Raw genomic sequence first — 14,187 nt, forward strand, 5'->3', positions numbered from 1 at the left:
ACCCTAAAATTTTATCCCAAATGGAGTTATAATATTAGATATTGATCAGATCAGCATTTCATATTAAAGCTCAGGACATCCATCTGAATATTTAAAAATCTTTCTCTCTCACAGCACATCTTGTGATCAATGTAAAACAAACAGATAGGAACAAATCAAATATGAGAGAAGGGTTTATGGTGAGACAAAACAGTTTCTATCCTCTCCCCTCCCCAGTCCTGGCCTCACTCTCCAGAGGCAACTTCTTGTAAACATTTCCATTTTTAGTACTTCTGGTGGGTGCCTCCACAACGCTTAGTAGCATGTATAGGCACCCTATTTTATTCATCTGGAGAAAATTTATCTACCTCCTATGACGGAACATAAGAAATGACCTCATTATGCACCTCTGCTTTCTCCCTTCATCTTTCCAAAGTTTTATCATTTTGGCATAATTATTTTTAGTTTTCTGTTATTTACTTTTAAAACTTTAAACCGTATAATTGTACTTTGATTCTGCATTCCATCCACCTCAGGGAGGGTAACGGTCTGGGGTGGCCAGGTTGGGTCTGTTCCCATACCCTCCCCTTCTTCTGAAAGGACTCTCCCCTCCCTCTCGGGGGCCTGTGCCCATGACCAGCCAGTCACAGAGCCAGGCATATGTCCTGGGCACTGGCCACTGTAGGATACAGGCATGCTCCCCAATCTTGACCACTAAGAATCCTCCAGGACTTTCACTACTAAAACTGCTCTCTTCAGGTCACAGCAGTAACTATCAGTTCAACTACACCAAAGGTTTCCGAAGACAATGGCTTCTCCACCCAAGCAGGTTGTATATAAATTCCAAATAGAACTTGGCATCACCCTGAAGGAATTCTAACTTCACACTGTTGGGGAAATTTAGCAAGATGGCTTCAGAGTAGACTAACTTTACGCAGCACATTAAAAAAAAGACATTTATTCAGCGTCATGATCGGACTATTACATTTAGCAATCAACAGCATGGGTGCAAAAAAAAATCTACATTAAAACCCTGTGTTGGAATGCTTTACACTTTCCACAGAACAGAAACTAAAATAACCTGTTATACCATTAGTCACAAATACAGTCCTCAAGTTTTTTGCCCATGCACATGAGTATTTGTCTAAAACATGTCTTCTTTGTAGCAGCTAGGCCCTGCCACCACTGTGCTTGGCTGAGTTCACAAATCTGTTGTAACCTGTAGCTTCCCTGTCACTTTTCTGGCTCTCCTCTCCTGCTAAGCTTTGTTTCCTAATTAAAATCTGCCACTGCCATAGCTACTGCTGCTGCTGGAACCACCATAGTCACCTTGGTTTCGTGGTTTTGCAAAGCACTGGCCTCCACCGCCACAGGGGCCAGAGCTTCTGCCTCCAAAATTTCCTCCCTTCGTGGGTCCAAAATTTGAAGACTCATTGTTGTAACTGCCAAACTCATTGTAGCTTCCACCACCTCCAAAATTGCTTCCATCATTACCAAATCCACGATAGCCATCCCCACTGCCACCATATCCACCACCACCACGGCTGCCACCAAAGCCACCACGACCACTGACGTTTCGTCCATGACCAAAGTTGTCATTCCCACCGAAACCACCTCCACGACCAACGCCAAAGTTTCCAGAACCACTTCGACTTCTTTGGCTGGATGAAGCACTAGCCATCTCTTGCTTTAACAGGGCTTTCCTAGCTTCACAGTCGTGGTCATTCACAGTATGGTATTTCTGAATGACCATCTTATCCACGGAGTCATGGTCGTCAAAGGTTACAAAGGCAAAGCCCCTTTTCTTGCCACTGCCTCGGTCAGTCATGATTTCAATCACCATTAAAAGGGATTATCCAAGCAAAATCATGGAGTTATTGGTTATAAAAGTAATTGTTGGCACATCCTATGCAATGTATCTAATTGAATAATGGTACCAGATAAAATTATAGATGGGAATGAAGCTCGTGTGTCATCCATTATCATGTGTAATCAATAAACATTTAATTCTCTTAAAAAAAATAAAACTGTTCTCTTTTGTTCTGGGATTACCTCTAGAAAGGAAATGTAAAATCGGCTCTTGTAGGGTGCCTCCAGGCCCCTGACACGTGGAAAGATCGTGCAGGAGAAAACCAACCCAGAGGTCAGTGGAGGCGGAGAGGAAGTTGTGAGAGAGTTCAAGCTGTGGTGGTGAGAAAGGCAGCTGGTCCTGCTCACTGAAGCCTCCATTGCTTCCAGACTGTCACAGTTACACTGACCTGACAATTTCAGTATTAGCATTAGAGAATTGTTTCAGCTTTCCAGCTAACACAGGGTGTATTGTACACCCCACCTCAGGTAAGATGTGAATTAGCACGTAGGCTGCCTGTGCTAGTTTTCTGTTGCTGCTGTAACAAGTTTCCACAAATTTATGATTTGCTTAGAGCATCACAAATCTTACAGTCTGGAGGCCAGAAGTCCAGCATGGGTCTCACAGGGCTAAAATCAGTGTCACAGGGCAGCTGTGTTCCCATGAGGCGGCTGTATTCCCATGAGGCTCCAGGCGGAGACCGTTTCCTTGCCTTTTCCAGCTTCTAGAGGCTGATGGCCTTCCTTGGCCAGCCACCTTCTTCCTCCATTGTCACAGCAGGTGTGGCTTCGCTCTGACCTCTTCTGCTTCTCCCTTCCACCGAGGGGCCCTTGTGGTTACACTGGGTATACCTGGGGGCTTAGCCGGTCTAATAGTGCCACACCCTCTTGTGAGTCTTCTTTTTTCTTTTCTAAGAGATGAGGTCTCGCTTTGTTGCCTAGGCTGGAGTAGGGTGGTGTGACAGTAACTCATTGCAGGCTTGAATTCCTGTCCTCAAGTGATCCTCCTGCCTCAGCCTCCCAAAGTGCTGGGATTACAGGTGGGAGCCACAGTGCTAGGCTGCTCATGAACCTTGTCCTAGAAATGTGTTGGACTCTCATCCATTAGTAAGCCATCTTTCTCTCTTTTTTAATGCTTTTCCCTTATAGATTTACTCCATTTTAAATTTATAAGCTTAAATTTCAGTGATGTCTTAGGAAGAACAGGAGAGGAGGAACAAAGGAACAAACCTCTTTAATGGGAAGCTGAAAGAACCCTTTTAAAAGTGTGTGGTGGGGAGAGCCTGGGCTTGGGCTCTGGTAAACCTGGTGAATGGTGGGTTAACACTCCCTCCCTCACTCGGTGTTGCTGGGAGCAGGTGTCCAATAGCTGCCTCTTGCTATGTGCAGCTGGTGCCACATCCAGGCTGAGTGCTGTGGGGAGTGTGGCTCATCCAGCTGGGGCCACCCCAGGCCTCGCTCACTGGAGACTCCAGAATCAGGGCTGACTGAGCAGCCTGTGGCACTGAATAATGGTCTAGGAAAGGAGGTGTGTCCTCCTTGGAGGGGGAAGCTTCATGGTGGGTGAGCTGAGGGCAAGGGGTGGGTGAGGGCCATTTGAAGAGTCACTGCCCCTACATTCTTTTATCTTTTGGAGCCTCCATCCACGCCACTTCAAACAATGAACACACACATCCAAGTCAGTAAGTGCACTTTGTGTATCTCTATATAAGTGATGCGCAATTACTATGTAACAGTTCACTAGCTGACCTGACGTTATTCACATATCGTAGGCATGTGACTAATTGTAGGCGTGTAATGAAGTGTTCGCATCTTATTACGTATTTAATTCCTAAGGCATTTCTACAGTTTTATTTGAGAATTTTGGAACTGCCAGTGTGTTTTTCATGTTTCAAACCGTTTTACAGGCCCTGAAAAAACCTAAAGGCCTTATATTCTGGGACCGTAATGGACAAAACAGCCCTGGGAAGTATGCTTGGGAGGATGGCGAGGGCTGGGTTTGCTGAGGGAGGTGCCAGCTAAGGTGCTGGGCACACCAGAGGCAGGGGATCTGGACCATAACTGTCAGTTTGATGAACACACTAACAGTGGAGTGACCCCACCAGGAGTGGCCAGCAAGCAGAGTCCAACAGGAAAGACATCTGGGAGGCCAGCAGGTGGAATCCTGGCTCTGCCGCCTTCATGCTGTGTGATATCAGCCAAGTTACTTGCCCTCTCTGATTCTCAAATGCTCGGAGACCCTTTGACCTCTAGAGTCTATGGGACCTGAGTGATCACGAGGCTTTGGTTTGTTGGTGGCTGCCTCTTTATTTAACTCCTTTTCTCAAATATGGCCTATGGGCTTTGCTTAAAGTGAGGTGTCCTGTGCACACTCTTCTCCATGACTTTGAGGCCATAAGAAAGCCCACACTGCAGAAGGACTGAGGAAACTAGTGCTGGAGTCTCCTTTCTTGTATCAGTGAAGGGAAGGGGAGAGAGGAGATAAAGTGCTCAGGTTACAGAATGTGAGGATGGTGCCCCTTTTTTCCAAACGAAGACATTCCTAGGCGCTTTATCTCCCCTGTTGCAATTCCTAAATCACAAAAGCCTATGCATCCAGTTTGGCTGACATCCACCAGCAATGGGAGTGAGTGAGATTGAGCCACTCCTCAGGTGAATGGAAAATTAAGGCCAACCGAGGCCCACCCCGTGCCCCACTGTGGGGCCTAAAAGGAGCAGGCACTGGCCAGAAAGCTCTTTGGGGACCCAGCAGAAACAGCAGAGGTGGGGATGCGAGCTTCCTCCTGCATTTGTTCCAGGGTGGGCCAGTGAGGATTTGGGAAGAATGGTGTGGAAAGGCCCTGCCCAAGAAGGCTGGATGCTGGCTGGGGAATGCTCAGGGTGCCAGCTCCCTACCCTGGGGAAAGGCCAGGCTGGCATAAGCTGGAGCCAGAGTCCGAGGTCACAGAGAGGCCACACCTGGGCACCCCTCCCAGCAAGGGAGGGTCCAAGCTAGGAATTACTTCTCTTTGGAAAGTGAGGGGGGTGGTACAGAAATATTGCTATTGCTGCTGTTGTCCTGTCACTTCTGGCATTGGAAATGGCGTTGAGCTTCTATGTGACGGGCATTGGAGGTCAAACCCGAAACAGGTGAGGCCCATCCCTTTACTAGGCTCACGTTCTAGGTAGGGAGGAGGCAGGTACCTCCTCCACCTAAGAAACAACAAGAGATAGAGAATGCAGTAACTGTCCTAAAGAGAAAAACCAGGGGATGGAGAGAGAATAATGGTGGTCAGGACGGGTCAGACTTTAGGATGGTAAATGAAGAGTGGTCTCTGAGAAGGGATGAGGCAGAGGGAGTGAGGCTCAGGGAAGTGAAGCACTTGCCCAAGGCTGCCTGCTGGTCATGGCAGAGCTAGCAAGCTCATTCCCTCCTCATTATGTCAACCTTCTGGGACCAGAGTCTGGGCAGGGCAGAAACTACTGCACCAGGGGTGCGTGGCTCCAGCAGAGAGAGCCAAGGTGCACCATGCAATCCAGAAACCCAGCCTTCTGGGCTCAATCTTCAAAGGAATGACTCTCAGAGTTGTGTCTCCTGCCTTTTCTCCACCATAGAACTTTTCCCAGCTCCACTCTGGTGGGCGTGGGGACAGGACCTGCCCTCTGCAAAGTGATGACCGAGGATAAGTCGGATTTTCAAGGCGACCTTGGAGAACACCACCCTCTTATTGTGCAAAAGAGGAAACAGGTCCAGAGAGGGTGAGCCATTTTTTCAGCATCGCACAGCTGACCTGGAGCAGAGTTTCCTAAAAGCTCCCTAGGTGCTCTTTCCCCTGCTGTGGCTAGACACCTCCACAGAAACTTACAGGAACCCAAAGGAACGAGTCACTCATGGCAGAATCACTAATGTGATGGAGGGCAGGAGTGAGAGACGACATCATGTCAATGCTGGCACACGCCTGGCACACGGGAAGCTGTCCATGAGTGGTTGCTTCCCACCACTTCCATCACCCGGTTTGGGACACGCCTGAGCTCCGCTGCTGAGCCCAGGGTCTAGCATGTCATGGGAGCTCAGGAGTTTGCTAATTGACTATATGAATGCTAAGGTGTGGGATGTGCTCCTTCCTGCTTTCTCATTCTCAAAGAACACTCTTATACACCTGGTTGGGGAGAGGGTATATAGGCAATCAACTTTTGCCTACCCACTTCCATTGCATGATCATGCATGCATGTGCACGTGCGCACACACACAAACACAAATGCACGCACACACACACACATACCTGCCTTCTCAAACTTGTGGGACCAGAAAGGATGTTGCAAGGCCTAAGATAATAATTGCCGGTCTCTTTTTTCTTATGCTTTAGCAGGAAAAACGCATTCCTCCAAGCACACAGCTGCAGAGGTCTTCCTGAGCATCACGTAGTCTTTAATCATGTTGTGGAGGACAGGATGATCTGTGCCTCAGGAATCAGCTTAGTTGATAACTCAATTCCATGCCTGGGCCCCATTTGTAAGCAGTCATGGCACATCCCATGGAAACCTATAATCTAATTACGGCTGCTGCATCAGTCCTCATCCTTCATGCTGTCATCCACAGCTCCTCACCACCCATCTTACTTGGATGAAGGCTCTCTGAGGTATGAAGGGCAAACATCTGATCCTCCCACTGGAGGCCTAGGCTGCTTTCCTTATTCTCACAGCAGCCACAAGTATTGGGATCACAGCTTGAAAGGCTCTTCTTGGTCCGTGGGACTGGGGCAGTCAGGACAATTTCAGGCCTTTAGTGAATGGAGGCATTTCATTACTTCAGATCTCACCTAGTCTTGGAGGTCCTGGGCGTTTTTAGAACTCACCCAGCCAGGCCGCCACTCAGGGTGAGGCTACCTGGATTGTTTATTGGTAACGAATGTTGAATCAGAGACTGTTAGAAAACCAAAAATGAAGATTTTAACAATACAAAAAGCGGAACCTAAAGAGGTTTAATCAGTAGGATTGGTACCAGTTCTTTGTATGTCTGATAGAATTTAGCTGTGAATCCATCTAGTCCAGGGCTTTTTGTTGTTGTCGTTGGTAGGTTTTTTATTATTGGTTTAATTTCAGAGCTTGATATTGGTCTAGTCAGGGTATCAGTCTCTTCCCGATTCAATCTTGGGAGATTGTATGTTCCCAGGAATTTATCCGTTTCCTCTAGATTTTCTAATTTGTGTGCATAGAATTACTCACAGTATTTTCTGAGGATCTTTTGTATTTCTGTGTGTATCAGTATGCCATACTGTTCAAGCACATGGACTTTGCAGTTGGCCATTCCTGAGTACAAATTCTGCTTCTGACAGAGCATTTAGGTGACTTAGTCTGCTGACTAAGCTGCAGTATCTTCATCTGCAAATGAAGATAATACCCACCTCACAGGGTAGCTGGGGTCATTAAATGATATCAGATTTTGAAGCATTAGATGCTCACCTTGTAGTAATCATTATTACTATAATTACTATTGGTGTGGAAACACAGACATGCCTCTAAACTGTCCTGGGTACAGAGAAGGCTCTACAGACAGGCCCTGTTTTAAATTGCAAGTGATACTCAGGCAGTCTTCAGTAGACAAAGGCAGAGGCCATTCAGTGCAGGGGAGGATATTCTGTCCCCTGGTTAGGAAACCTGAACTATGGAACAGAAAAAAATATTAGAGTCAATATTCAGAACAACTTTCCTGAAGTAAAGGAAGACTTGAATTTTCTGACTGAAGGGTAAATTGATTTAGAGAAGTCAATGCTGAGATGACAGATTCGAACAAAATGAATGTTTGACTTCAAAGAAAAGAATCCTAGAAGTATCCAGTAGAAAACCATCTCTCCAAAAACCAATCAAGACAACAACAAAAATAAAAACAACTACCCCAAACAATCACATGAAAACTCAAACCAAGAGAAACACTTGCAGAATGTCAGAATAAGGACTTCCGAAAATCCTTCCTTAACAATGAGAGCACTGGCAAAAATGTCAAAATTAACATTTTCAGAGTCCTGGAAATTAACCAAAGGCTTTCAGCAATCCAAGTTAGATTTATTCAAGAAACACAGCTGAATCTCAGTAAGAATAGCAAATTTTGTGGTGTTTTAATTTGCCTTATTCGTAGTCTTCTTTTCCAAGCTTTGTGATAGACTTGAACATAAATGTTCTCAGCTAGAGGCATGGTGGCTCACTCCTGTAATCCTAACACTTTGGGAGGCTGAGATGGGAGGATTGCTTAAGTCCATGAGTGTGAGACCAGTCTGGACAACATAGAGACAACCTCTGTCTACACACACACACACACACACACACACACACACACACACAATTAACATTCTCACAACCATGACAGCTGTGAAAACCAGCAGCCTGGTAGCCACTGGGGAGGACAGAATAGGTTTGGAGCTCTCCAAAAAATCCTATCCTCAGAAAGTTGTTACTATTTAATCTGCCTGACAGCTCCCTGGAAAAGGCACATTCTTAGGGATTGTCTTTGCTTAACATGGTTTGGAGCTTAGTCTGTGTGAACAGCCCTATCCTGAGGGAATCTGCCAAAAACAATCAGCAAAAATTGTTTGACATTGCAACTGCCTGAGATGGCAGTACCAGTTGGGGCTAATGAGAGGCTGACCAAAGCACTTACAAGGAAAAACTGGGGAATGAGGTATTCATAGAGGCTTTGGAAAAGCTCTGACATATTCTTAAGAACCTAGAAGGCCATGTGCATGTGCAGGGTTGTACACACGTCCAAGACAGATCTAACTAGAGCTTAACTTTTGTTTGGCTTTGAGGCTCTGTGCAAGCAGGAAGTAAACTCTGAGGCAGAGTTGTCAGCTGCTTGCTGAAGCATCGAAGGCATGGCCCAACACAAATAAAGCTTCTCAGCAAAGGTAGGGAGATTTAGTGGTGCAAGGAATTTAAAGAAATCTCTGTCCAAAAATTAACGGACAACTAAACTGAGGAAAGACTTCAGTGGCTACACATGACAAAAAGCATACACTAAAACTTAGTCCAGGAAATTCACTAAACAGAGAGAAACAGCAGCATCAGCAACAACAACAAACAGAAGCAACAACAAATTGTGAAGAGGGGTGAGGTCTGATTTCTGGAGATGCCACATCATTTTATTTAAAACATTCAGTTTTTAAGAAAAAAATATGAGAAATGCAAAGAAACAAAATGGTGGCCTATTCACAGGGAAAAAGCAGCCATTAGAAACTTTTTCTTGAGGAGGCCCAGACATTGGACATACTATCAAAGACTTTAGAACAAGTCTTAAAAACATGTTTAAACAACTAAAGGAAAATATGTTTAAAGAATTTTAAAAAGCATGACAATGATGTCTTACCAAATACAGCATATCAATAAAGAGATAGAAAATTATATAAAAAAGGGAACAAAATAAAATTCTGGGTTGAAAGTGCAACTGAAATAAAAAATTATTAACCAGAGGGGCTTAACAGCCAATTTGAGCAGGCAGAAAAAAGATTCAGCAAGTTGAATATGGGTCAATTGAGATTATACAATCCAGGGAACAGAAAGTCAAAAGAATGAAGAAAAATGAACAGAGCCTCAGAGAGCATACCAATATGTATATAATGAGAATCCCAGAAGAAGAGGAGATAAAGGGGCAGAAAGAATATTTGAAGAAATAATTGCCATAAACTTCCCAAATTTGATGAAGAACATTAATTTACATGCTCAAGAAGTTCAGTGAACTACAAGCGGTATAAAAACAAAGAAATCCATACCTAGATACATCAGAGTCAAACTATCAAAAGCCAATGACAAAAAGAGAATCTCAAAAGTTACAAAAGAAAAATAACTCAGCATATACACTCTAGCTTCAAATTCCTCAATAAGATTAACAACTAACTTCTTATCAAAACCATTCAGGCAAGAAGGCAATGGGATAACATATTAAAAGTATTGTAAGAAAACGATTGTCAACCAAGAATTCTATATTTAGCAAAGGTATCTTTGAAAAAAGAAAGAAGAAATGCCCAGATAAATGAAAAACAAGAGAATTCATCATGAGTAGATCTTCCCTACAAGAAATACTAAAAGCAGTCCCTTAGGCTGAAATGAAAGGGCACTAGATGGTAACTTCATCCACACAAAGAAATAAAGAGCACTGCAAGGTAATTACATAATTAAAAAGACAGTATAAGGTATTTTTATTTGTAATTCTTTTCTTATCCTATCTTATTTAAAAATAGCTACATAAATGAGTAATTACAAAACTGGGTTGTTGGGCTTATAATGTATAAAGATGTAATTTGTATGATAATATTAACACAAAGGAAGGGGGCAGGAAATGGACCTATATTGAAGCAATCTTTTAATATACTGTTGAAATTAAGTTGGATTGATATGGATTAGATTGTTTTATTATAAAATGTTATAATCCCCAGGGCAAGAATAAGAAAATAACTAAAAATATTTGGTAAAAGAAACAAAAGAATTAAAATGATATGCTAGAAAATATCAATTGAATTCAAAAGAAGGCAGTAACGAGGGAAAAGAAAAACAAAAAAGATGTAGGACATATAAAAGTAGCAAAATGGAAGGTGTAGAGCCTATCTTTTCAGTAAATCATATTAAATGTAAATAGAGTAAACATACCAATCAAAGTGCAGAGGTTGTGATTTTTAAAAATGAATCAACTATGTGTTATCTGTAAGAGACATATTTTACATTCAAAGACACAAATAGCTTGAAAGTAATAGGATGGAAAAAGATAAACCATGAAAGTAGTAACCAAAGGGGAGCTGGAGTGGCTGGCTATATACTAACAGTCGACCAAATAGACTCTAAGACAAAAATTATTACAAGAGACAAAGAAAAACATTTTATAATTGTAAAAGTTTCAATCTATTAAGAAGACATGGCAATTAAGAATATATATGCACTTAATAGCAGAGATCCAAATACATGAAGCAAAAACTGAAGTGAGAAACAGAAAATTCAACAATTATAGTTGGAGACATCATTACTCCACTTTCAACAATGGATAGAACAACTAGGCAGAAGATCAACAAGGATATAGAAGATCTGAAAAAAATAGTAAACCCACTAGAGCTGGTAGTTACACACAGAACACTCCACCACCACCAACAGAATAGACATTCTTTATATGTGTATATGGAACGTTCTCAAGAATAAATCTTGTCTGAGAAGAATAGTGGCCCCCAAAGATATCCATGCCCTAATCCCTGGAACCACGTTATATTACATGACAAAACGGGCTTTGCAGATATGATTAAGGGTATAAACCTTGAGATGCGGAGATTACCCTGGATTGTCTGAGTGGGCCCAATCAAAACACATGAGTTCTTAAAAGTGGAGACACTTTCCTGACCACGGTAGGGAGATGAAATGGAAGAAGGAGGAGACAATTGAGGTGTGAAGAAGGTTTAAGTGACTACTAAACTGATGTACTTGATCCATCATTGCTGCCTTTGAAGATGGAGGAAGGGGACTATTAATAAGGGAATGTGGGTAGCTTCTAGAAGCTGGGAACAGTTCAGCTGACAGCCAGCAAGGAAGTGGGAATCTCAGTCCTACAACTTGCAGGAACTGAATTCTGCCAACAACTCGAATGAACAAGGGAACTCTCCGAGAATTTCCACAAAGGAATACAACCACACAGATTCCTATTTTTAGCCCAGTAAGACATGTCAGACTTCTGATCTTCAGAACCACAAGATAATAAATTTGTGTTAAGTGCAAATTTGTGGTAATTTGTTATGGCAGCAATAGAAAACACATACGTGTATATTCAGCCATAAAACAAAACTCAGTAAATTTAAAATAATTGAAATCTTATAGAATATGTTCTCTAACAACAGTGGAGTGAAATTCAAAACCAAAAACAGAAAGAAATTTTGGATATCCACAAATATGTAGAAATTAAATGACACACTCCAAAATAATCAATGGGTCAAAGATGAAATCACAACGAAAATTAGAAAGTTATTTGAAATGAATGAAAATAAAATCACAACATATCAAAGTGCATGGGATGCAGCCAAAGCAATACTTAGGGAGACTTTTATAGCTGTAAATGCTTACATTAAAAAGAAGAAAGAGCTCGATAACCCAAACTTCCACCTTAAGAAGGTAGAAAAGGAAGCACAAACTAAGCCCAAAGCAAGCAGAAAGAAGAAAATAATAAAGATTGTAGTGGAAATAAATAAAATAAGGAATAGAAAAAACACTAAGGGAAAAAACAAGAGTAATTGCTTCACTGAAAAGAGCAATAAAATTAGTAAACCTTTAGCTTGACTGACAAGAAAAAGGTTATGTGCCCTATTTCATTTCCTATACATTAAATTATTAAATTATTAATGTATAGGGAATTAAATTATTAATGTTTAGAGAATGAAATAGGGCACACTACTACCACCTCATAGAAATAAAAGGATTATAAAGGAATACCATAAACAATTGTAAGACAGCAAAATTTTAACTTAGGTGAAATGGAATAATTCCTAGAAAGACAGGAACTACCAAAACTGACTCAAGAACAAATAGAAAATTTTAATAGACCTTAGTAAGTAAAGGGATTAAATTAGTAATTAAGAAACTCACCATGCACAAAAAAGCTCAGTACCAAATGGTTTCACTGATTAGTCTTCCCAAACATTTAAAAAAGATTATTGTCAATTCTTCACAATCGCTTCCAAAAATAGAAGAAACAAACTTCAACTCATTCTATGATGTCATTATTATCGTGATACCAAAACAAAAGACATTCTAAGAGAACAGAGGAATATCTTTCATGAATATTAATACAAAAATTATCAACAAAATACTAGCACACTAAACCCAGAAACATATAAAAATGATTATGTATCACAATCAAGTGAAATTTATTTCAGGAATGCAAAGTTGGTTTAACATAATAAAATAAATCTAATTAATATACCACATTAATAAAATGAAGGACAAAATCCACCTAATCTCAATAGATGCAGAAAAAAATGACAAAATCAATATCCTTTCATGATAAAACACTCATAAAACTAGAAATAGAGGAGAATTTACGAAATCTAATAAAGAGCATCTACGAAAAACCACAACTGACATCATCCCAAAGGGTGAAAGAGTGGATACTTTCCTTCTAAGACCAGTAAGAAGGAAAGGAAGTCACCACTTCTATTCAAAATTGTATCAGAGATCTGAGCTAGGGCAATTATGCAAATAAGCAATTATGCAAATAAGTATGTAAATTTAAAAAAATAGCATCCAAATTGAAAAGAAAGATGTAAACTATATTTACAGATGACATAATCTAAGGAATTCACAAAATAACTATTACAACTAATAAATGAGTTCAGCAAGATTGCAAATACAAGAACATATGAAAAACAGTTATATTTCTACACACTAGCAATTAATAATCTGAATATAAGATTAAAAACAGAATTCCATTTACAATGGCATCAGACAAAATAAAAGGCTTATGAATAAATTCAACAAATAAGTCTAAGACTTGTATGTACTGAAAACAATAAAACACCACTGAAGGAAATTAAAGAAGACCTAAATAAATGAAAAACATCCTATGTTCATGGATTTGGAAGACTTAATATTGTTAAGATGTCAATGTTTCCCGAACTGGTCTACAGATTCAATGCAATCTTGACTGAAAGATTGTGTGCCTTTTTCTCAGCAAGAGACCCAGAATAGCCAACATGATCTTGAAAGAGAGGGGACTACACTTCCTGATTTAAAAACTTACTACAGGTTGGGTGCAGTGGCTCACACCTGTAATGCCAGCACTTTGGGAGGCTGAGTTGGGAGGACTGCTTGAGCCCAGGAGTTTGAGATCAACCTGGGCAACATAATGAGACCCCATCTCTACAAAAAATAAAAAAAGATTAGCTGGGTGTGGTGGTGTGTGCCTGTAGTCCCAGCAACTTGGGAGGCCGAGGTGGGAGGATCACTTGAGACCAAGAGGTCCATGATGCAGTGACCTATGATCAAGGCACTGCACTCCAGCCTGGGCAACAGAACAAGACCCTATCTCAAAAACAAAATGAAACAAAACAACCCCCCCAAACCCCAAAGAAAACCAAACTTACTACCAACGTCTAGTAATCAAGATAGCCCAATACTAGAAATGTAATAGAATTGAAAATCTACTATTAAACCTTCACATTTATGGTTAACTGATTTTTGACAAAGGTGCCAAGACAATTCAAGAGGATTAAAAAAAAGCGTTAACAAATGATGCTGGGACAACTGGATTTCCACATGTAAAGGAATGAAGCTGCATACTCACCTTACATCATGTACAAAACTTAACTCAAAATGGACCAAAGTTCTAAATGTAAGAGCTAAAACTATAAAACCATAGAGGCA

The 14,187-nt window shown here is 41.2% G+C and overlaps 1 protein-coding gene across 1 annotated transcript; it reads right to left on the reverse strand.

Annotated features, from left to right (window-relative positions):
* Window positions 1-779: 779 nt before the first annotated feature.
* Window positions 780-1,813, reverse strand: LOC129006540 (heterogeneous nuclear ribonucleoprotein A1-like). Its single transcript, XM_054436267.2, has one exon. It carries the CDS (start codon window positions 1,805-1,807, stop codon window positions 1,256-1,258), a length of 552 nt encoding a protein of 183 aa, XP_054292242.1. The 5' UTR covers window positions 1,808-1,813; the 3' UTR covers window positions 780-1,255.
* Window positions 1,814-14,187: the final 12,374 nt, after the last annotated feature.

This window comes from Pongo pygmaeus, chromosome 8 (genome assembly GCF_028885625.2).
Source record: "Pongo pygmaeus isolate AG05252 chromosome 8, NHGRI_mPonPyg2-v2.0_pri, whole genome shotgun sequence".
Classification (NCBI taxonomy): Eukaryota; Metazoa; Chordata; class Mammalia; order Primates; family Hominidae; genus Pongo; species Pongo pygmaeus.

Coding starts and splice junctions, on each gene's coding strand:
- LOC129006540 (XM_054436267.2), bottom strand. CDS start 1,807: ATGACTGACCGAGGCAGTGGCAAGAAAAGGGGCTTTGCCTTTGTAACC.